The 22,949-nt window shown below is 43.4% G+C and overlaps 1 protein-coding gene across 4 annotated transcripts in view; it reads left to right on the top strand.

Moving 5' to 3' along the window:
• Positions 1–22,949, top strand: part of LOC127622923 (mucin-5AC-like) — a 184,120-nt gene that overhangs the window by 65,751 nt on the left and 95,420 nt on the right. For all 4 annotated transcript variants that reach the window (XM_052097098.1, XM_052097108.1, XM_052097114.1 and 1 more), the window contains exon 2: positions 11,814–15,605. In XM_052097098.1, the coding sequence (XP_051953058.1) occupies positions 12,634–15,605 (2,972 nt within the window). In that variant the 5' untranslated portion in view covers positions 11,814–12,633. The remainder of the gene's footprint in view (positions 1–11,813; positions 15,606–22,949) is intronic.

The following is a 22,949-nucleotide window of genomic DNA, read 5'->3' on the forward strand; positions in this document are numbered from 1 at the left end:
GCTCGCACTTGGCAGGTGTTAATTTCAGACTCTGGTTGCTAAGGAGTTGTCGGTGGTTGCCAGGAATTGCTATGCTGTTGCTAAGGAGTTTTGAGTGTTTATAGAATGTTGCAGTGTGGTTGATAGGAATTTTTAAGGTGGTGGCCAGGGCGTTGCTTTGCTGTTGCTAAGGTGTTCAGAGTGTTTTTAGCTGGTTGCTATGTGGTTGCTACTAGGGTGTTCTGGGTGTTCAAAACGTCCCTGCTTGTTAATACCGTATGCATGGACATTCAGAGGCCATTCCGAATGGCATCCTCCATATCCTTCTCTGTTGTGGAGGCTCTGTTGATTCACATCACATCCAGAAGCCTCAACATGTCACAGCCAATCACATCAGTGCTGTGATGCACTGTGTGATGAAGATGAGGATGTGGTTTTGAAACACAAGTGCCCGAAGGCTTCAGCCCTGCTCCCAAACCCATGTCGAGCATCACCGTAATCATCAGTAATCCTACTAATCGAGCCGTCCCTGTGACCAACAGGGATATAACCATTAAAAAGATGTTTCCTGCTATAAAAGAGCAGGTAAATAAATATATAACAATGAAGAAATAACTATATTTAGAAGACAGACACCTCAGGCGTCCTTTCCAAAATAAGTCTGCTATGTAGCTTAATAATTCCCCGAGATATTGCAAGATCATCCAACCAAATGTTCCTCTGCTGAGGCAACCATGTCAAGATTGTTTTTTTTTCTTTCTTAATAAAGATGTCACTGTGTGTTTGGCTTCAGGTAGCAAGACGACAACATATGCTGTCTCGACTCACAGTTACTTACTCTTAACATTTTGAAATTCCTCTTGAAATATCCCCATGGTGGACAAATGGACATGGGCATTAACTTTTTTTATGTCAAGATTTTAGGGTTAATTTATATATTTGTATAAGGGAAGTGTTTAAGATTATGTAACTGGTCATTTTCTTCCCAGCTTAATATGCAGAGACAAAAGTTAGCCATTCGTAGGTTAATTTCTGTGAAAAGTGTAAACACTGTGGCTCTGTAGTGCTACACCTAAAAAAATATTAATTTCATAACAAATTTCCATCAAATTGAATTGAGTATTAATTAAAGGAGTAGTCACCCACATGTATCATATCGCTTCTGAAGACATGGATTAAACCACTGGAGTCGTATGTATTACTTTTATGCTGCCTTTATGTGCTTTTTGAGCTTCAAAGATTTGGGCCCTGTTAACTTGCATTGTATGGACCTACAGAGACATTCTTCTATAAATCATTGTTTCTGTTCTGCAGAAGAAAGAAAGTCACACACATCTGGGATGGCAAGAATACACAATTCAATTTGATGGAAACTTGTTATGAAATGCCTTAAATATTCTTAAATAATCCTGGACAACCTGATAGAGCAACATCAACCAATGACATCATTTTAAGGTGGAAGCATCTGCTTTTTGACCAGTGGAAGACAGGGGGAGTGTTTTAGTAATCTTTTTAAAAACAGTCATTGGTTTGCTGTCTCGTTTGGTGACACTTGCGGTGCAGAAATAACACATAGCTTTACATTATTTAACACTTTTTGATTGGCAAAAAAGAAAAAGAAAAAAGGATGCTTTTTGAGACTATTGAAAAATGTCCATAAAATATTAGTAATAAAGTAATCTTTAAATTGTGTACATATTATGAATTCTGAATAAATTTAAAGTATTTAAAATTACTTGGGAGTATAACTTTTCAAATTTAGTAAACAAAATTCATACATTTTAATACAATTTGGCAAATGGCAGAGCAACTACATTTGCTTTTACATTAATTGAACTAATTTTATACTTAGCAAAGTTAATCATATTTAAATTAGGGCTGTCAATCAATTAAAATTTTTAATCGAAGTAATTACACGGTGTCCCGATGTTATGGTTACCCTGTCTTGTTTCACTGTTGCCCTCTTGTTTTCCATCTTGTCACTTTTGCACTTCTTAGTTTTCACTTTAGTCCCTTATGTAACTCCATAGTCCTCTGTTAGCGTTCGTGTTCCCTGTCATTGTTTTCACCTGCCCTCATTTGTTTGCCGTTTGCTTCTGTTAATCACCTTATTATCTTGTTTGAGTTCTGTTCGTTCATTGGCCCCTTTTTCCCTTGTTTGTGTATTTATACCCCGTGTCTTTGTTCAGTCTTTGTCGATCGTCGTTTGATGTCAACCTGGTGTGTGTTTCCTCCTCGAGTCCCCTGTTTGCTTACCTCGTGTTTAATTCGCTATTTTATGTTTCATTTCCCCATCGTGGGTTGTTCCTTTGTGTTTTCCTGTTTGGTTCACGAAATAAAGTTCAAACTGCGTTTGGATCCGCATCTCCTCGTTACTCAAGCATAACAGAACGATCGACCCACCCATGGATCCAGCAGTCCAACGTGCGAACTACCATCTGCTCTGCTTAAAGCAAGAGGACCGCCCCATTGAAGACCACATCCACGCATTTCCTGAACCTGGCGAAGTGTCTCAGACTTCCCGGACTCAGCCTTGGTGGCCTTCTTTAGGAGCAATCTGAACGCGGCGCTGAGGGAGCGGTTGCCACAGGCAACGCACGGCTGGACGCTCTGCGACTTCCTGGAGGCGACCCTACTAGTTTGCGGCTCACAGCTCACCGTGGGCGTCGTGGAGGAGGACCCTACCCTCCACCCACTGTGGAGACCCTTCAGCTGTCCGGGCCCCCTGTCACACCTACCCCGGTCTGCAAGCCAGAGCCCACGCCTGCCCCGGTCTGCGAGCCAGAACCCACGCCTGCCCCGGTCTGCAAGCCAGGGCCCACGCCTGTCACAGTGAGCGAGCCAGCGGCCACGCGATGTCACAGTGAGCGAGCCAGAAGCCACGCATGTCACAGTGAGCGAGCCAGCAGCCACGCGATGTCACAGTGAGCGAGCCAGCGGCCACGCATGTCACAGTGAGCGAGCCAGCGGCCACGTATGTCACAGTGAGCTGAACCAGCGCCTACGGCCTCTACCATCAGCAAGCCTGAGTCGTCGTCAACCACGGCCAGCGAGCCTGAACCCACGCTGACCAGGAACAGCATCCCAGCCTCGCCAGTCGCATCAGCCCGGAGGAAGAGGAGAAAGGGAGTGGTCTCTGTGCTCCAGCCTCCGCCTGCCGCAGCCCCATGCCCTAAACCCCCTTGACTCTGCCCTCAGCCCGGCGAACCTAAGCCGGCACATACCACGGTAACCCAGCCAGAGCCAGTAGCCTCAGACCGTCCCAGTGAGCCAGTGCCTGCTAGCCTCAGACCGTCCCATGAGCCAGTGCCTGTAGCCTCAGACCGTCCAGTGAGCCAGCGCCTGTAGCCTCGACCGTCCCAGAGCCAGTGCCTGTAGCCTCGACCGGCCCAAGAGCCAGTGCCAGTAGCCATGACCGCTCCACGAGCCAGTGCCAGTAGCCATGACCGTCCCAAGAGCCAGTGCCAGTAGCCATGACCGCCCAAGAGCCAGCGCCAGAAGCCTCGATCGTCCAAGAGCCAGCACCTCTCGAAGTCTCCCAGGGCTCCTCCTCCCGAAGCTTTCCAGAGCTCTGCCATCCGAAGTTTCCCGAGCTTTCCAGAGCTCCGCCATCCGAAGCTTCTCGAAGCTTTCCAGAGCTCCGCCATCCGAAGTTTCCGAAGCTTTCCAGAGCTCCGCCATCCGAAGTTTCCTGAGCCTTCCAGAGCTCCGCCGTCCGAATTTCCCGAGCTTTCCAGAGCTCCGCCCTCGAAGCTTCCCAGAGCTCCACCTCTCAAGCCTCTCGAGCCTTCTAGGGCTCCGCCTCCCAAGCCTCTCGAGCCTACCAGGGCTCGCCCCTCAAGCCCCTCGAGCCTTCCAGGGCTCCGCCTCTCAAGTCTCTCGAGTCTTCCAGGGCTCCGCCTCTCAAGCCTCCCAAGCTTTCCAGAGCTCCGCCCTCCGATCTTACCAGGGCTCCGCCCTCAAGCCCCTCGAGCCTTCCAGGGCTCCGCCTCTCAAGTCTCTCGAGTCTTCCAGGGCTCCGCCTCTCAAGCCTCCCAAGCTTTCCAGAGCTCCGCCCTCTGAGCTTCCCAGAGCTCCGCCTCTCAAGCCTCTCGAGACTGCCAGGGCTCCGCCTCTCGAGCCTGCCAGGGCTCCGCCCCTCAAGCCTCTCGAGCCTCCCAGGGCTCCGCCTCTCAAGTCTCTCGAGTCTTCCAGGGCTCCGTCTCTCAAGCCTCTCGAGCCTCCCAGGGCTCCGCCTCTCGAACCTCTCGAGCCTTCCAGGGCTCCGCCTTCCAGGCCTCTCGAGCCACCCAGGGCTCCGTCTCTCGAGCCTGCCAGGGCTCCGCCCCTCAAGCCTCTCGAGCCTTCCAGGGCTCCGCCTCTCAAGTCTCTCGAGTCTTCCAGGGCTCCGTCTCTCAAGCCTCCCAAGCTTTCCAGAGCTCCGCCCTCCGATCTTACCAGGGCTCCGCCCCTCAAGCCCCTCGAGCCTTCCAGGGCTCCGCTCTCAAGTCTCTCGAGTCTTCCAGGGCTCCGTCTCTCAAGCCTCCCAAGCTTTCCAGAGCTCCGCCCTCTGAGCTTCCCAGAGCTCCGCCTCTCAAGCCTCTCGAGACTGCCAGGGCTCCGCCTCTCGAGCCTGCCAGGGCTCCGCCCTCAAGCCTCTCGAGCCTGCCAGGGCTCGCCCCTCAAGCCTCTCGAGCCTCCCAGGGCTCCGCCTCTCAAGTCTCTCGAGTCTTCCAGGGCTCCGTCTCTCAAGCCTCTCGAGCCTCCCAGGGCTCCGCCTCTGAACCTCTCGAGCCTTCCAGGGCTCCGCCTTCCAGGCCTCTCGAGCCACCCAGGGCTCCGCCTCTCCGAGCCTTCCAGGGCTCCGTCCCCAGAGCCTCTTGAGTCTCCTACGGCTCCGCCCCAGAGCCTCCCTACGGCTCCGCCTCCCGATCCACTCAAGCCTTCGACGGCTCTGCCCCCAGAGCCTCTCGAGCCTCCTGCAGCTCCGCCTCTCGAGCCTCCTGCAGCTCCGCCCTGGGGCCTCCTGCGGCTCCGCCTCCAGAGCCTCCTATGGCTCCGCCTCCGATCCACTCAAGCCTTCGACGGCTCCGCCCTCAGAGCCTCCCGAGCCTCCTACGGCTCCGCCACTCGAGCCACTCAAGCCTTCGACGGCACCGCCCGCCGAGCCTCCCGAGCCTCCTACGGCTCCGCCGCTCGAGCCACTCAAGCCTTCGACGGCTCCGCCCTCAGAGCCTCCCGAGCCTCCTATGGCTCCGCCTCCCGAGCCTCCTCCAGCTCCGCCTCTCGAGCCACTCAAGCCTTCGACGGCTTCACCCTCAGAGCCTCCTACGTCTCTGCCCCCAGAGCCTCCAGAGTCTTCCTGGTCTCCGCTCCTAAAGCCTCCCACGGTGCCGCCTACCCCGGCTCCGCCTCCTGAGCCTCTTTTCAGCTCCACCTCCTGAGCCTCCCTCAGCTCCGCCTTCTGGGCCTTCTGAGCCATCACCTCCCTCGGCTCTGCCTCAGAGGTCCTCCTTGGCTCCGCCTCACCAGCGCCGCCCGGCCTCCCCTGTGGCCACTCCATCTCCTAGGCCACCAGAACCGGCCTCTGTCCTGTGGTCACCTCCCAGGTCCTCCTGACCCAGTCCCAGTCCCGTGGCCTCTTCCCAGGCCCCCTGACCCTGTCCGGTGGCCTCCACCCAGACCTCCTGACCCTGTTCCCGTCCTGAGACCTCCCCCCCGGCCTCCTGACCCAGTCCCCGTCCAGTGGCCTCCTCCCGGACCTCCTGACCCAGTCCCAGTCCCGTGGCCTCTTCCCAGGCCCCCTGACCCTGTCCGGTGGCCTCCACCCAGGCCTCCTGACCCTGTTCCCGTCCTGAGACCTCCCCCGGCCTCCTGACCCAGTCCCCGTCCAGTGGCCTCCTCCCAGGTTCCCCAAACCTGTCATCAGCCCTGTGGCCAGCTCCCAGGCCTCCTGCACCTACCCTTGCCCGGTGGCCAGCTCCCAGACCATCGAAACCTGTCCCTGCCCAGTCGATACCTCCCTGGCCCCCTAACCCTCGTCTCCACTTGTGCCCCTGTGGACTGTCTCACCTCCATTTGTGCCCTCGTGGACTGTCTCATTTCCCCGGACTTCCTGCCTGCCCAGTGTGCCCCCCTGGTCTGCCTGTCTGCCCATGTGCCCACTTGGACTGTCTGTTTGCCCCTGGTGCCCTCATGTTGTTCTTGTGGGTATTTGTCTTTTGTTATTTGTTGTTAAGGATCGTCTGGAAGCCGATCCTTTAGGCTCTGTTATGGTTACCCTGTCTTGTTTCACTGTTGCCCTCTTGTTTTCCATCTTGTCACTTTTGCACTTCTTAGTTTTCACTTTAGTCCCTTATGTAACTCCATAGTCCTCTGTTAGCGTTCGTGTTCCCTGTCATTGTTTTCACCTGCCCTCATTTGTTTGCCGTTTGCTTCTGTTAATCACCTTATTATCTTGTTTGAGTTCTGTTCGTTCATTGGCCCCTTTTTCCCTTGTTTGTGTATTTATACCCCGTGTCTTTGTTCAGTCTTTGTCGATCGTCGTTTGATGTCAACCTGGTGTGTGTTTCCTCCTCGAGTCCCCTGTTGCTTACCTCGTGTTTAATTCGCTATTTTATGTTTCATTTCCCATCGTGGGTTGTTCCTTTGTGTTTTCCTGTTTGGTTCACGTAATAAAGTTCAAACTGCGTTTGGATCCGCATCTCCTCGTCTGCCTCGTTACTCAAGCATAACACCCAATTAATTAATCGTAATTAAATGCATATACAAATATTTGCTGAGAAAGCCCCTCAAATAACAAAAATTCAATATATAATGATGAAATAATGATAAATAGTTATCTTTAAATATTTAAAAATTATTTATTTATATTAGGGCTGTCGATTTAACGTGTTAATTCAGTGTGATTTATTTGACTAAAAATAACGCCTTAAAACTTTTTACGCAATTAATCGCAATGCCCGCAATGATATGGAAGATTCTTGAGAAATGCAAGCTTGTAGTACCACCTGTTTACTCCAGAGGGCAGTAAGTGAAACTTCAGCAGTATGGACAATGCACAGTTTATACAGTGAAGAAAACAACCCATCAGCAGAACAACACAAACATGCGTTACGTTCTTGCGTTCAAAACACTTGATGGAGCGCAAATTATATATAAAATATAAAATATATATATAAAGTTGCATTTACTTTTATGCATTTGGCAGATGCTTTTATCCAAAGCGACTTACAGTGCACTTATTACAGGGACAATCCCCCCGGAGCAACCTGGAGTTAAGTGCCTTGCTCAAGCACACAGTGGTGGTGTCTGTGGGGCTCGAACCAGCATCCTTCTGATTACCATAAACATAAAATGTTCAGGTCACTGTGTCAAGTTAAATGTAGTTTAATAATTACAACACATCTTGAGATCTCTTATTTCGGATTTGCGCCCCATCAAGTGTTTTGAATGCAAGAACTTAACGCATGTTTGTGTTGTGTTGTCTGGTTGTTTTCTTCACTGTATAAACTGTGCGTTGCCATACTGCTGAAGTTTCACTTACCGCCCTCTAGAGTAAACAGGTGGTACTACAAGCTTGCATTTCTCAGGAATCTTCCTTACCATGGTCCGGGGGCATTGCCATTAATTCTGTAAATTTTTTTAACACGTTATCTTTAATAAAATTAATCACACTGAATTAACGTGTTAAATCGACAGCCCTAACTTAAATCAATCAAATATTTGTTTAAATAATTTTTTTGCCAGGAATCATTTTTTGATTGTGGTTGTGACAAAACATTTTTATTTGAGGCACGTTTGTGTAACTGGACCAATTAATATGTAAATAATATCAAATGAAATCCATTATTAAAGAGTACATCCATGGCTGTTATTCCAATTTCCCTCTTTTTGTCCTTAGTAAATGAATGATAATTGCAAATCCTTCCCAGTGTTCTTTAATCCCATCGGACTCCATCCCATGATTACAGCTGTCCTAGGAATTTCATTCTGAATCCCAAACTTCTCCCCTAAACAGTCTAAAACAACCATGTGTTCCCTAATTAAATGTTCCAGTTATGCAAATGATTCATCCAATTTAGGGCTTCATTTAAATAATTTACTTCTCTGGAGGGGAACAACTCTCAAGACATGCAGGATAATTGAGGGCAGTTCCAGGAGAGCACGGGGACAGCGAGCAATCTACTCTGCTCTTCATTTCATTGGTTAATTATATCCAGAACTTCAATTCTTGTAATCACACACAGTCTACAAAGGAATTCTGCCACCTTTCCATTTTCCACGTTGGCTGACCTGACTTGCAAAGTAAAGTGAAAAACAATTTATATTATCAAGCGCCTAAGCTTTGTCTGGATGCATTCAAATCATCCAGCTGTGCCCTGCGAAGTTGACTTTGTAGGATACTCGGTCATTATAAGTGCACTGGAAAGCACATAAGTGTACATCCATATATCATTTAACCTTCCAGTCAATACATGACTGCACAAAGTTTGTCCAAAATAAACGTTTGACGTGTTTGTTTCAATGAAAAGGTGAAATAAGGTGAAATATCCCTTTACATTTAGTTTTACGCAGTAGTTTGCATATAGAAAGCATGCATGAAGTGACCGTTACTATGCCATAATCATAAATGGAAGCGCAGCGTAGTTCTAGCGGGAAGACTAGCAGCTGTACATCATCACACCATTAGATGGGTAACTCTTGGCCAATCGCATGTAAGCCATTGCTTGATAAGTCTGATCACAATCTATCACATTGCTGTTGCAGTGTGCGAACACAGGCAACCTCCACCACCCCACCACCACCAGTTGAGCCCCGTCCCACACGGGGGTAGGCTCCTCGCCCCTGCCTCCTATCTCCGACAGGACATGACGGTTCCGGGTACAACTCCCTCGGACCGCCGGACGGGGCTTACGCCAAAGAGATACATTACTTTCTGTTTTACATTTATCAGATACTGTATATGGCATCTTAAACTTCACTCAAGCCTGCGTGTCTTCCCGATAGAACACATATTACAAATTAACCGGATCACATTTATTCATTTATCATTATAATGTATAATGTGTATTTAAATGTAACGAAAAATATAATTGTATGTGTATATATATATATATATATATATATATATATATATATATATATATTGATGATTTTTTTATTTATTCTTCATATCTGAAACCCCTCATTTGCATGATTCAAGTGTTTTCTGTGTTTGATTACATTGCAGGGTATTCCAAATGAACCCATTTTGTGAAGTGAATTTTTTTACAGATAAAAAAATCTGTAAAAATCTGTGTGCACACTGTGCACTATGTAGGGAGCAGTGAACACTGCGTAGGGGCCCTGTGAATCAGAACACAACTCTTGTCTCTGGCATTAATTAACCTTGGGCAGCGGTTAATGTCTGCAGGTGTGCGACTCAGCGAGGCTGTCACAAAGCATGCAAGTAAAGACTACAAATGTATTCATAACTTATTAACGCAGAGTGAACACATTATAAATGCTAATACACTCACATGCATCACAGCGTGAGTTTCCTGTGGTTGGAGTGGTTGAAGTCTTTAATGGTTTTGATTAAAATGTAATGCATATCGTGATTACATAGTGTCAGATGACTAAACTAAATGCATAAATGGCATGTATTATTTCTCCGACATGTAGATGGACATTTCTCAATTTTAGTGCTTGGATTAATCACACATGAGAGCATTTGAATTATCTGGAGGGGGTGTGTATTTGCCACAGGCATTCAGCTGAATGTAATATTTTGTAATTTGCTCAAATAAAAACAGAACCGCATACAACAGAATGAAGCAACTAATGAAGGTAACATCTCTCTTCTATTGTTTTGTTGAAAAAGAATCACAAATATATGTGTACATATGGTTAGTGAATGAGGCCCAAGAAGAATATTCCTTACATATTTTCATGTTTCCTTTTCCAAACACCACACAGAGAGAAATTGCACAAATTTGAATCAAAGGCATGATTTGCTGCAAATGTATTATTACAGTCTTAACAGCTATAAACATGAATTTTGCTGCTGCGTATTATTAAGGTAACATTCCCATTCAAAATTAGTGAAAATGCCTGGCTCCCTTCAGAGTGCTGACTTCATGTGCTCTGCCCACCAGTGTGAGCAGGTTTAGTTTGGTGGTTTTAGAGGGTTTTGGGGCATTTGCCAGCTCACCAGGCTGGTACACCAGCTGAACACTAGCTTAGCCAGGATGTAAAACCAGCTAAGTCCATCAAACCACCTTAGGCTGTTTTAAGCTGGGGGAGTTTTTAGCAGGGCAATCGGACTGATTCCCCAACTGATAGCAAAGTAGCGCTGAGCAAATGTATGTACCACAAGACATGGACAGACAGTTAACATCCTCTTGTGACTCAACGGGCTGTGATTGTCTGATCATAGAGTGTATGCAGTGCCTGGTAACAGTGACAGCGTGATCGAGTGTGCTAAAATCCCAAAGGCCATCAACCGTCATGCTTCTGCGTCTGTGTGCCAGTGGGGTTGCTTAAAGACAAGCCAAGTTAATTAGAGTTGTCAGTCTCAACCCTGAATATCTCTTAGCCTGCACTCTGTGAGACCACATTGAGTTAAACACCAGCCTTAAAGCTACAGACAAGTTCAAACTGATGTGCTTTTGTCATACATTTAACCCTCACCTGCTTTTCATTTTGTAGACAGCTTCAACAGGAAATGGAAATGGATTAAAAGTTTGATTTCTTAAGAGACTTCTTAGCTTTTGAAGAAGATACTTGGCATTTTATATTATAGTATTGTTTAACACGTGATTCGGGGGTGTAAAGTAATTCATGATACAGTATATGGAAGTGGAGCGTAGTTCTAGCGGGAAGACCAGCAGGTGCACATCATCACATCATTAGCTGGGTAACTCAGCCAATCGCACGTAAGCCAATGCTTTATAAGTCCGCTCACAATCTATCACATTGCTGTTTTGGTGTGCTAACACTGCAACCTCCACCTCCCCACCACCACCAGTTGAGGCCTGTCCCGCAGGGGGGTAGGCTCCTCGCCTCTGCCTCCTATCTCCGGCAGGACATGACGGTTCCGGGTACAACTACCTCGGACTGCCGGACGGGGCCTACGCCAAAGAGAGAGATATCACCTCCCGTTTTACATCTATCAAATAAATGGCATCTCAAACTTCACTCAAGCCTGCGTGTCTTCCTGATAGAAACGTTTTATCTCAGAGCCTCACAAAGTCAGGGCAATGAGAAAATGAGAGGTTTCTTTACAAAGTTTGCATCAGAGTTACTTCAATGTGAAAATCTACTTTGCCTTTTGATTTCCTCAGTCTGTGTCTAAAGCTAATTTATTGTTTAATACTTAAGTAAATTGACTATAGACTTTTCTTTTACTTTAAATTATGTTTTTGCCAAGATACTTTTGACTTTTAATTGCATAGAATTTTAACACAATACCCATATTTCCACTTAAAGTGAAAGTGCACCGAAATATGAAAATCATGTCATCGTTTACTCACCGTCATTTAAAAAAATAAATCCATATGCCTTTCTTTCTTCCATGGAAGATGTGCGGCAACATTTTAGCCTTAGTCACCATTCGCTTTCATTGTATAGGCAAAAGCCTTAAATGCCCATTTGTGTTTCAAAATTGATTTAGAAGGTGATTGAATGATGACAGAATTTTTTGGTCATTTTAGGGTGAACTGCCTCGTGAAGAATAAGTACTCTGTACTTTTTACACACTTGACAAGAACCAATATATTTTTCACTTTGTTCTTTTTTTAAATGGCTTATTAGGTATCTTTGGATAGTACTGAGCCCACTTTCTTTTTTCTCTTTATTTCCACCTTGCCCAGGTGTTCCTGTTCTGTTCCTGTTACAGGAAATGATTACGTGAGTGACACAAGCAAAGAACAAACAACAACAACAACAAAAACTCAAGGACAAATATGAGACATAAAAGTCAACTTGAAGAGGTGCATTCCCCAATCCTACCCTGTGAAGATATGTACACCAGAGAAGACTATACTCTCAAGGTCTGAGTTAGAAGGCGGGGCATTAAAGGTCTCGGGATATCTTCTCTCGGGCCAGCCTGAAGACTGTCTCCCATGAACATTTTATTTGCCTGGCTATTTTTAGAACAAATAGATGCTTTCTTGTCCGTGAAACTATGATGCAGACGTCTACAACACACTCACAAGCTTTCCTTGCAAAAGTTTCATACTTGAGTGTATACCAACTCTCTACAATGTGTGTCTCTGCTATCTTAAACTGTGCAAGGTCACCAAGGATGCTCATTGAGAGTCTATGTGCCCCTGTGGACTAATGGGGCTGATGTTTAAGATTCACCTAGTCCCTCTCTTGCACATAAAGACATTTGCTTATAAAGACACTTTGGGCCAAAACCAGGATCTACTCTGACAGGATTAGTGCACAGACTTGTACAAAAATTCTCAGTCATGTGACCAGAAGAAAGGACCAGTCACATGCTCTACTGCCATCGGCTGGTCTATTTATTATTTATTTTTTGTTACTGCAGCATTTATCATGTTAAGTGAAAGTGTTCCACATATTCAAATATTCTGAGTGCTGTAACTGATTTTTTATTCTACTTAATTGTTCATTTGCATTGAAAAAAGGCAAAAATAAAAAAAAGGCTAAATTGTATTTACATCTATGGTTCATGAACTGCTCTTGGATAACATGGTGAGCAAAGAGCCCAATCATTTGCCAACTGTTCGCTGCCACAACAGTGGCAACCCAGACAAAACACCCATCACTGTGACCGTGCGCTCTGTACTGCTCAACCGGAATTCTCCGGATATTGAGAGCAGACTTAAACGCAGACGAAACCGCACACAGCAGGTACGCTTTAAAGATTTGGAGGATGATGGTGAGTCCAAGGATAAAAATGAGAAAGTGAGGAGCAAGAGTCCAACAGAGGTGCCAAACTGGCAAAAGGAGTTGACTAATGGGCCCTCTCTGGTGGGATCAGTCTGTGGGGACATGGAAAAGACAATAGGGGCAGTGACTGCATTTTTGAAGAGAGCGCCACCACATCCACTTACTCCTGGGCCCAGCAGACGCTGCTGGGTCCCAACGCATCCATGTTCGTTCACACTGCCGCTACCAAGTCTGCCATGCAGGAGTACGGCCATTCAAACCTCACCCAGCTTGCAGAAACCTCCCTCGCTCTCCGCCACACAGACTCGCAGTCACAGTCTGGGAGGAGGCTGGGATGATGAAGATCCCTCCCTTGAGCTGATCGCACAGTTCAACTATCCATCTTGTAGATCACTGAAAAGCCTAGTTCAACCATGTACTCCCACTGAGCAATCAAGGTGCCAAACAACTGAGGACAATCTAACTGCCTCTTTGAGTACATTAACAGCACAACTCCAGCCATGTTCCTCTGCACCACAAAAACAGTATAGAAGGAGAGGGCGGAGGAAGTACTTAAACAGAGCAGCAAGTGATCCTGGGAAACCCAAGCCTCCTTGTACTTCCCCAACCAAAACTTCACCCACTAACAAAATCCACCAAGAGTCTACCCAATCCAAGAAAGCCCCTTCCAACTCCATGGCTGACAGAACGTCATTGTCAGATCTGGTACCTCCACAGTATTCCCCAACCCCCAACTTGGTCCATAATATGCCATCTAGTGTCTCCTCCACACAGACTGAACCAAGCTGTGATTCTAAAGACCAAACGGTCCAAGACAGCACCAATGCACCTTTCCAAACAAGTCTTTCCAACAGTACTTCTGTATCTCCAGAGATAGAAGCTGCTTCTTGCCCATCTCAAATGGCACCATCCCCTCTACCAATCTCTCAAAATTCTTCCACTTGTCCCAAAGAAAATGCAACTGTACCAATACAATGTTGCCCACTGCTGACTGTAGTTTCCTCTGCCTCTTTGTCACAAACAGAGCATGCCAGTTTTGCCCAAACTCCATCGGAGCGTTTGTGCTCTACAACAGCACAAGTCATGTCCACAGTCACCACATCCTCAACACACGTCCAATCTTACATGTCTCCTACTGTAACTACTTGCCGTTGTTGCATGCCTGCTGTTCAAACCATGGCAAATCGGAATACTCTCCCAATTCCTGAGTCCCACTGCTTTCTTGATTCACAAACAGATCCTACAACACCTGCTCAATCCAAGCCTTATTGCCAGACATTGGAGGAAGCCATTCTATGCTCCAACAATGCAAGCCAAAAGGAAGCTTCCTGTTGTCAAGGAGTACCTGCTGTTGCCTCAGCAATCAGAAAAAAGACTCCAACACAACCCATGACATGCAGTAACGCCCCTCATCAACCTTTCTACTCTGTAATATCTCCAACACAAGCTATAATTCCTATTCAATCTACTACTCCTACTCCTGTGCAAACTACTACTATGACATCAACACACACTTTAACACCTATTCAAGCTACACCATACCGTGAACAAGACAAACCAGGTTCCACAACAACCTTTAGCTCTCCTATACAACATGCACCATCTCATAATATTCCAACACAAACACTCCCTCACAGTGTGACGGCATTTCCTCCATTTCCTCGGGGGACACCCTGTGCCATTACTCCACACATTGCATCACAGTTTAAGGGTCCTGTTCTATCTGCGGCACACATGTGCATTTTGGATTCTCAAAATGTGCCCGTTCTTATTTGCAGCCCTTCCACACAACCTGTGCCAGGTAAAACCACTGTACAAACATTGCCACACTGCAACTCTAATGTGCAAAATCCAATGTCTTGCAACAACCCCTCTCAAATACTGCAAAATTTTAAGACTCCAACACAAACAGTTCCACACTCCAAGTCATTTCCTCAAAATATGTCACCTATTCTTGGTCTATGTGAGCCTGTCGTGTACAATAGTAATCCCCAGAAAACTGTGCCTCCCTCTGCCAATTTCAGGCATTCCTTAATTCCGTATGCTTGCCCTCCACAGACTGCTCTGCTGTACTCTAACACTGGAATGAGCTCTTCTCCTCCTCAGGCCTTCTGCACTCAGGACAGACGAGACCGGAGAGAGTATATGCTCCCTCCACCACCTCCTCCTCCACCTCCTCCATACACACCCCGCAAAGAGGGCTCCTCAACTCCAGGACAACCCAGCAAGCCTTCTGTCTCCAAAGTTGAGAACAAAAACACGGAAAAGACCAGAGGGAAAACTGGGGTCACAAAGCTAAATGCTGAAGCAAGTACTCGCCATAAGGGAGGTGAAACTCCACCTCCTATTCCTCCCAAAACTAAGGCAAGAGCTACGGTGAGGCCCACCTGTGTAAGTGGTCGACATGCAATCCTTGGCCCTGAATCCCAGTCCAGTGCAAACAACCTTCCCGCTCCTGCTGGGATGAATCCCCAGGCCTCTCTTGTTCCAGCGGAGGGTCAGGCAGACACACTGCGGCAGGTGCAGGAGTTGCTGGGAGGGCTCATGTCTGGGGCTAAGTGTAAGCTGGACCTGGCAAAGGCAAAAGAGAAACTGTTTGGCCCAAATGGCCCTCTGTATGACATTGGGACTCTGCAGTCTCAGCTACACAGCCTGGAAGGGGTGCTGGAGACTAGCCAGAACACAATCAAGGTTTTACTGGATGTCATTCAGGATCTAGAGAAGAAGGAGGCCGAGCGAGATGGGTGAGTAAATTAATGAATGTTGATGAAGGAACTGGTGACTTTTCAAGTAATCGTACACAGCTGACTAGTTCTTTTGTTAGGTTTAGTGAGGTCCACTGGATTATCTAGAATTTATTCTAATTTTTGTTTTAGCTTCTAAATTTGTAGAGGAGGTGCTTTAAAGTTTATGACATAAGAGAGGGTGCTTTGGAGTTAACCATGCTCACTGTCATTGTCTCTTCAAGAAGTTGCATCTTTAAATTCACCCTTTTAAAGCACTATTGCTATAGAGATGGTAAGCCATGATGTAAATATGTAGGACAACCCAGAGAGCTAATTCGCCATGTGTTCCCTCAGAAATCTCCAATGGGTTTTATTTATTAGTAAAATAAGCTTCCATGTTTTGTTCTATAACATACATTGCACACAGTAATACCTCAAGCATAAAAGTTTTTTAAAATATGTTGCTAACAATTAGCTAAATACGGACTGCACCGGTTGTCTGTTCTTCAGGCACATACACTCACATTTACACAGTTACAGTTGTAGTCCTTCTTTAGCTAACTGTTTGCAACATACTTTTTTTTAATGATAAAGCAACTTCAAAATTCCCTTTTAAGGTATGACTGTGTGTAATTTAAGTTCTTGAACAAAACATGAAAGACTATTCCAGTAATTTTAATAATAGACCTTATTTTACTCCAATGCTGCCATTATTAAAACCCATAAGAATATTCCCGGGGGCACCCATGGCTCTAAAATGCTAATTGTCTTCTGGGTTTTAGGACAACAAAGAGCTCTGTAGCCATAAAACACTGCATGTCTAACAAATATCTCAAGACAATTACCGTGTGACCTCAGATCGAATGCTGTGCACAATATTTCCTTTATTATGCATCATTGGTAAGTCTCTAGTAGTTTTGTGCAATAAATGGGTTATAGATATTAAGCCTGTATATTTATTTAATATCTGTCACTTACCTTATTAAAATGAATCACTTACTGTGCTATTTTTTCAATGTCGGTAGTCTTTGCCTGTTGCGTCATGTTTGTTGTCTCGCACTATGTGGGTTGCGTCTTTAAGGCATGTCAAGTAGTTTAATTTTTATGGATTGTTAACTAGCCTTGAGATCTCTTTTGTTCTGTTCCATTCAGTTGAAACTTGATATTTGAACACGAGAACACGTCTTGTGAACACCCACAAAGAAACGTGTTTGATTGTTATGTGCTGGACCCTAAATAAGCCTAATTTTACAGGGACATATGGTTTAAAGGGAGAGTTCACATTCACTTTTATGGTATGGAAAATGATGCACAGAATGTGAATGGTGGCTGACATTCTGCCTAACATCTCATTTTGTGTTGATTAAGAAAATATGTAGATTTGCACAGAATGAAGTGGCACTGGTTATCCGAGAGATAGCATGAAAAACAGTGAATGCTGAAACATATCTTTTTTTGGAAGTGTCCATTGGATAAAACAACACTTTCTTTTTGTGGTTGGTTGAATGAGGAAATGAGTGAGACATAAACAGCAGGCACTGTTTTCAACCCTCTGCTTTTGCCCATAATCCTGTTCTGATTATCATTAACATGTTCTGGCAGTTAATAGCTGTGAAACTTTCTGAACGCCCTCCCATCTGTCCTGCCATCAAGTTCATCACTGAGGGATGTGATTGTTTTTATAAGAAAGACCTCTCACCATGTTTTCTCGCTGAAAGTCTCTTCAGATTTCAGTAGACCAAAAAATTATATATATAAGGGTGTTGGTTTATACTGTGTATATAATTTGTTTGTGTGTCACAAAAATATATATATTTTTCATGACACTTTAAGCTACACATTTTTATATATATATATATATATATATATATATATATATATATATATATATATATATATATATATATTAGGGCTATCGATTTAATGTGTTAATTCAGTGTGATTAATTTTATTAAAAATAACGCATTAAAAAAACTTAACGTAATTAATGGCAATGCCCCTGGACCGTAATAAGGAAGATTCCTGAGAAATGCAAGCTTGTAGTACCACCTGTTTACTCCAGAGGGCAGTAAGTGAATCTTCAGCATTATGGACAATGCGCAGTTTAAACAGTGAAGAAAACAACCAGACAGCACAAAACAAACATGCGTAACGTTCTTGCGTTCAAACACTTGATGGAGCGCAAATTTCGAACTAAGGGATCTCAAGATGTGTTCTAAGTATTAAACTATATTTAACTTGACAAGTGACCTAAAAATTTATGTTTATGACGCAACGCACCCGAGACGCTACACAAGTATGTCTGATGCTTGCTGAAATTGACGGGTCCTTAAACAAGCCCTCATAATAAATCTCCAACTGATTGATTGATTGCTGTGAACTGTGTGCCAATGATTGACTTATGATCAATAATATGGTAGTAATCAATACATTGTATTCTAAAGCTGCTTTTTGTATCGTCTTATCAATGATGAACTCTTCTGCCACAAAAATGTAATGCATTTTAATTATCTGAATATTTTTTATTACATTTATTATTTAAATTTTTTTAAAGATATCTATGTATAATTATTTCATCATTATATATTGAATTGTTATATGAGGGGCTTTCTCAGCAAATATTTGTATATTCGATTAATCGTGATTAATTAATCAGGACACCATGTAATTAATTTGATTAAATATTTTAATCAATTGAAAGCCCTAATATTTATATAGTTTTACAAAGATAATTTTTAATTTTTTTGCGATTAATCACATATTTGTTTTGTAGTTAATCACAATTAATAGCAGATTTTGAAAGTGCTGTAATTTGACACTATATATACTTTGGTCAAAATATAGACTCTGGCTATCCACTTTTCCTACAGCAAACGTGAAGCTGCATTCATGATTCGCATCAGAGCTCCAATGTCAGCGTCGAGCATTGATATGAACTCACCATGCGCCTTACATAGACTGAAAAATACTTGATTTCTATCACAAGTCCCATCTGGGCTTGTTTTGTACATGAAAATGTGTTAAGAGCTCCTTTTTCCATAATCGTATCACTGACAGAGAAGCGCTTTCAGAGATGATTTTATTTACAGTACTGAGATAATAACCTCTATTATAGGAGAGAGCGTAATGGTCAACTAGTGTGTTAACGACATTACCGCCAATAGAATGTCTATGGGACCGCCGCGTTATGCTAAGCTTGCAGGCAGGTAGCTTGGTAGAAGGGCTCTGGCGTGTGTGTGTTTTGAAGTGTGCGTCAGGTTAATGACTCCGGGCGGAACTTTAAACTTCAACATAAACGCCCACTGTTCTGATCAGACAACAGTGTGCAGCCCCTCAAATTCAGCCATTTTTTAAACTCAATCTGAAGAGAATGAACATGCTCCACAACATTATAAAACTAAATTTCAAGGTTTACACATTACGCACATCCAACACATTGCATATGAATATAAACTATTCATCTTGAGCACAACTGTTAACACTCACACCATGTCTACACCGGACGCGAAACATCACATCAAAAGCAATGGAACCCATTATAATCAGTGATGCTGTCTACCATGGAAGCGCCGTGTTGCGTCACGTTGCGCCAACAGTAAACAGATGCCCCGTTCCATTTTGCGCTGCACATGCTGGCACTACTAGTGCCTGCAACACAAATAAACAGTTTAGAAAGTTTGTGTCGTCTCGCCCGGTGGAGAAAGCCTCAAGCCGTTGCGTTGTCAGCACCATAAACTTTCAAACCGTCATGACATTTGAAATATTTACGAATAGAACAGTTTTGCATCACGTCCAAGAGTTTTTAACTACCTCATCCTTCAAAAACAGTTCCTTTGCCAAGCTTGAATCGTTTTATGACTGGTTCGCAAGCAATCCATATTGATATGAGCCGAAAAAACATGCAATACACACTGAAATATGCTGAAGACACATCCATATCCAGTGCCATCCTGCACTGAAATGCACATTGCCAGAAATGCATCTAAATGGTCAAAGACGTCCAGACAGAAGTAGAGAAGGAGGCGTTTTTGCAGCTTGGTTTCAATAAATGCATTTATTTCATTGGGGATTGGGGATGTTATTATAGTAGAAAGACCTCTTATATGTCAAACTGATGTGTCCTAATGACATGACCCCTTTAATTGAACTGATTTGGATTTTAGAAAAGTTCAGAAAAAAACTTGACTTTACATTCATGCAATACCTTGAATGAGAAGATGTAAACGATATAAAAACCATCTGTTTTATAACAGAGGTATATTGTGAAACCGTAAAACCGTAACATTCTTTTTACAATTTAATCATATTTCTTTGATTGGGCATAGTTTTGTTTATTTGTGGTTTTTGAGGATAAGTTTGAGGATGATTTTGGACAACATATTGAGTTGGATAAGATGGTGAAGCAATGAAACTATGGTAGATCAATTTTATTATTTGCATTATTAGCATTGGTTTATTCGTTATACTGTTTTTGCACCCTTTCAGAACAGACCTGCGAACCATTTTTGTGTCACGACCCATCAGCTGAGAACCACTGATCTGTAATTTAAATCTTAAGAGCATAATTGGCTATGTGTTTAGTATGCATATGTGAATCCGTCAAGTTAATTAATAAATGAATCAAAACATAACCCTTAACCTTATTATCAGCCATCAGTTGTTCAGTGGATTTGAACTATGACAAAATATTCAGCTTACGTTTTTTAAAGTTAACTTTTGTGAATTGAATATCAAATGTTCATCATTATGGCATAACGAGCATCAAAATTTGAATAAAAGTTTGACAGTTTTAATTATTTTTGATATTATGTGTCTGTAATGATGTTAGGTACTCACTGATAGGGTTCTGAAAGGAAAGTGCCACCAGTTGCATTCTTCTACTGTAAAAATATATTTTTTCAAAGATAAAAAGCAATAGGCTGGAATAGTCTGTGGCATACTAATGATGGACTATGGATCTCAGTTAGTAGTTTTCTTTTTTCCACTTACTGGCTTCATCTATGTTCTAGATTTATATACTCAGCCACAACATTAAAACCACCTGCCTAATATTGTGTAGGTCCCACTCGTGCCACCAAAACAGCGCCAACCCGCATCTCAGAACAGCATTCTGATTATATTCTTCTCACCACAATTGTACAGAGTGGTTATCTGAGTTACCGTAGACTTTGTCATTTCAAACCAGTCTGGCCATTCTCTGTTTACATCTCTTATCAACAAGGCATATTTTTTGTTTTGTTTTTGGCACCATTCTGAGTACATTTTAGAGACTGTTGTGTGTGAAAATCCCAGTTACAGAAATACTAAAATCAGCCCTTCTGGCACCAACAATCATGCCAAGGTCATGCCAACAATCATGCCGAGATTACATTTCTTCCCATTCTGATGGTTGATGTGAACATTAACTGAAACTCCTGACCCGTATCTGCATGATTTTATGCACTGCACTGCTGCCACACGATTGGTTGATTAGATAATCGCATGGATGATTGATGGTGCCAGATGGGCTGGTTTGAGTAATTCTTTAACTGGGATTTTCACACACAACAGTCTCTTGAATTTACTCCGAATGGTGTCAAAAACAAAAACCATCCAGTGAGTGGCCATTCTTTGGACGGAAACACCTTGTTGGTGAGAGAGGTCAATGGAGAATGGCCTGACTGGTTCGAATTGACAAAGTCTATGGTAACTCAGATAACCACTCTGTACTGTACAATTGTGGTTACAAGAATATTATGTCTGAATGCTGTTCTGAGATGTGGGTTGATGCTGTTATAGTGGCACGAAGGGGACCTACACAATATTAGGCTGGTGGTTTTATTGTTGTGGCTGATTGGTGTATTTCTAAGCTGCTGAAGAGTAATTGCTACTGTAATAATTGTCTCATGTGGAAAAATAACATGCATACCGTAAAGTGGAGATTAAAAGCTTGATATAAGTGCACTTTAATATTTGTAGTATTTGTCCATATTCAGATCTGTTGTCATTCACAATAATGTAAGATTAAAGGAGTCATATTTTAATGCTTTTAGAGAAATTAAAAGTGTCTCAGCCAATTTTAATTGACTGTTTTCATGTTTCTAAACCTAATTGAAATGAAGTTCGTTGACGTGCTGTCTAGCAGAAATATTCCATATTTCCATTTGAAATGTGATCTAAGATGCTTCGTTGACATTTCACATGCACTGGGGTTTGCTAGTTGCTCAATCACATTGCAGACTAAAGCTACTGACAGTCTGGGGATCACAACACATTAGTTTTTTGTTTGATTAGAATTAGTTTGACACTGCCAAGTATTTTGATGAAGGTCACATTGGCTCATTGAATAGTGAATGAAAAAAAGATGACTTTTTCTGGCTATAACACATCATGATTTGCATTCATATCAAACAAACATAGCCTTATTCCTACCCCTGACCCTTTGAAAAAAATCAGAGGGCTGTGATTGTTTGCTCCACAAACAATAAAGGATGTTGATCCAGAAACAGTATAAAAGAGGTGAAAATTACATTGAAGTTCAATCAATTCCAGATGGATAAAATCTGTTCTCTGTGAATACCCAATTTTACAGATGTAAAATGAGTTGTATATGTCATTTGATTTTCTCTTTCAAGTTTCAACATCAACATGATTAATATAAAACAAGTGGTCGATAGAATGTACCGTCACTCGTCACAGCTGGTTAGGACAAAAACTCTGAACCCTAGACAATATACCTTTTATTGTGTGTCGTTTGCAGTCAGTTTATGACACAGTGTGACTGTGATTTGCCTGTAGCCTCCTTTATGTTTCTGTTTGATTTCCAAATACTCTGTTTAAAAAAAAAAAAAGGCTGGGCATATAAATGCATCAATTCTTCGACTACAAACTCTTCAGACATGTTTAGTAAGTTCTGTTCTCTGTTTTGTGTGCAACCATGTTGTGTTCTGTGGTTACTATCATTGTGGAGGACCTGTTTTTATATAAACAAAACAAGTTTTAGTTTGAAAGCCCCAACAAGAGCGCTGCGTGAACTGTTGCTTTCGTGCCCTGTCATGAACGCGTACAGGACATCAACGGTCAGTGAAAATTTAATTAAATAATAAATTTGATTATAGTTTGTTTCTCACTAAACCTTGCCATATGCTTTCATAACAATCATGAGTGTCATGGAATAATTTATTAGACTTCTGAATTATACTTTTGTGTCCTTTTGAAGCTTGAAATGGTGGTCACCATTTTTTTCACAATTTCTCCCTTTGTGTTAAGAAGTCATATAGTGTTATAACAACACAGGGATGAGTAAACAATGACTGAATTTTCATTTCTGGGTGATCTGATCCTTTAAATTGGTATCAAATTTGTCCTAAGGAATTTTTGGAG

Source organism: Xyrauchen texanus, chromosome 3 (genome assembly GCF_025860055.1).
Source record: "Xyrauchen texanus isolate HMW12.3.18 chromosome 3, RBS_HiC_50CHRs, whole genome shotgun sequence".
NCBI classification, from domain to species: Eukaryota; Metazoa; Chordata; class Actinopteri; order Cypriniformes; family Catostomidae; genus Xyrauchen; species Xyrauchen texanus.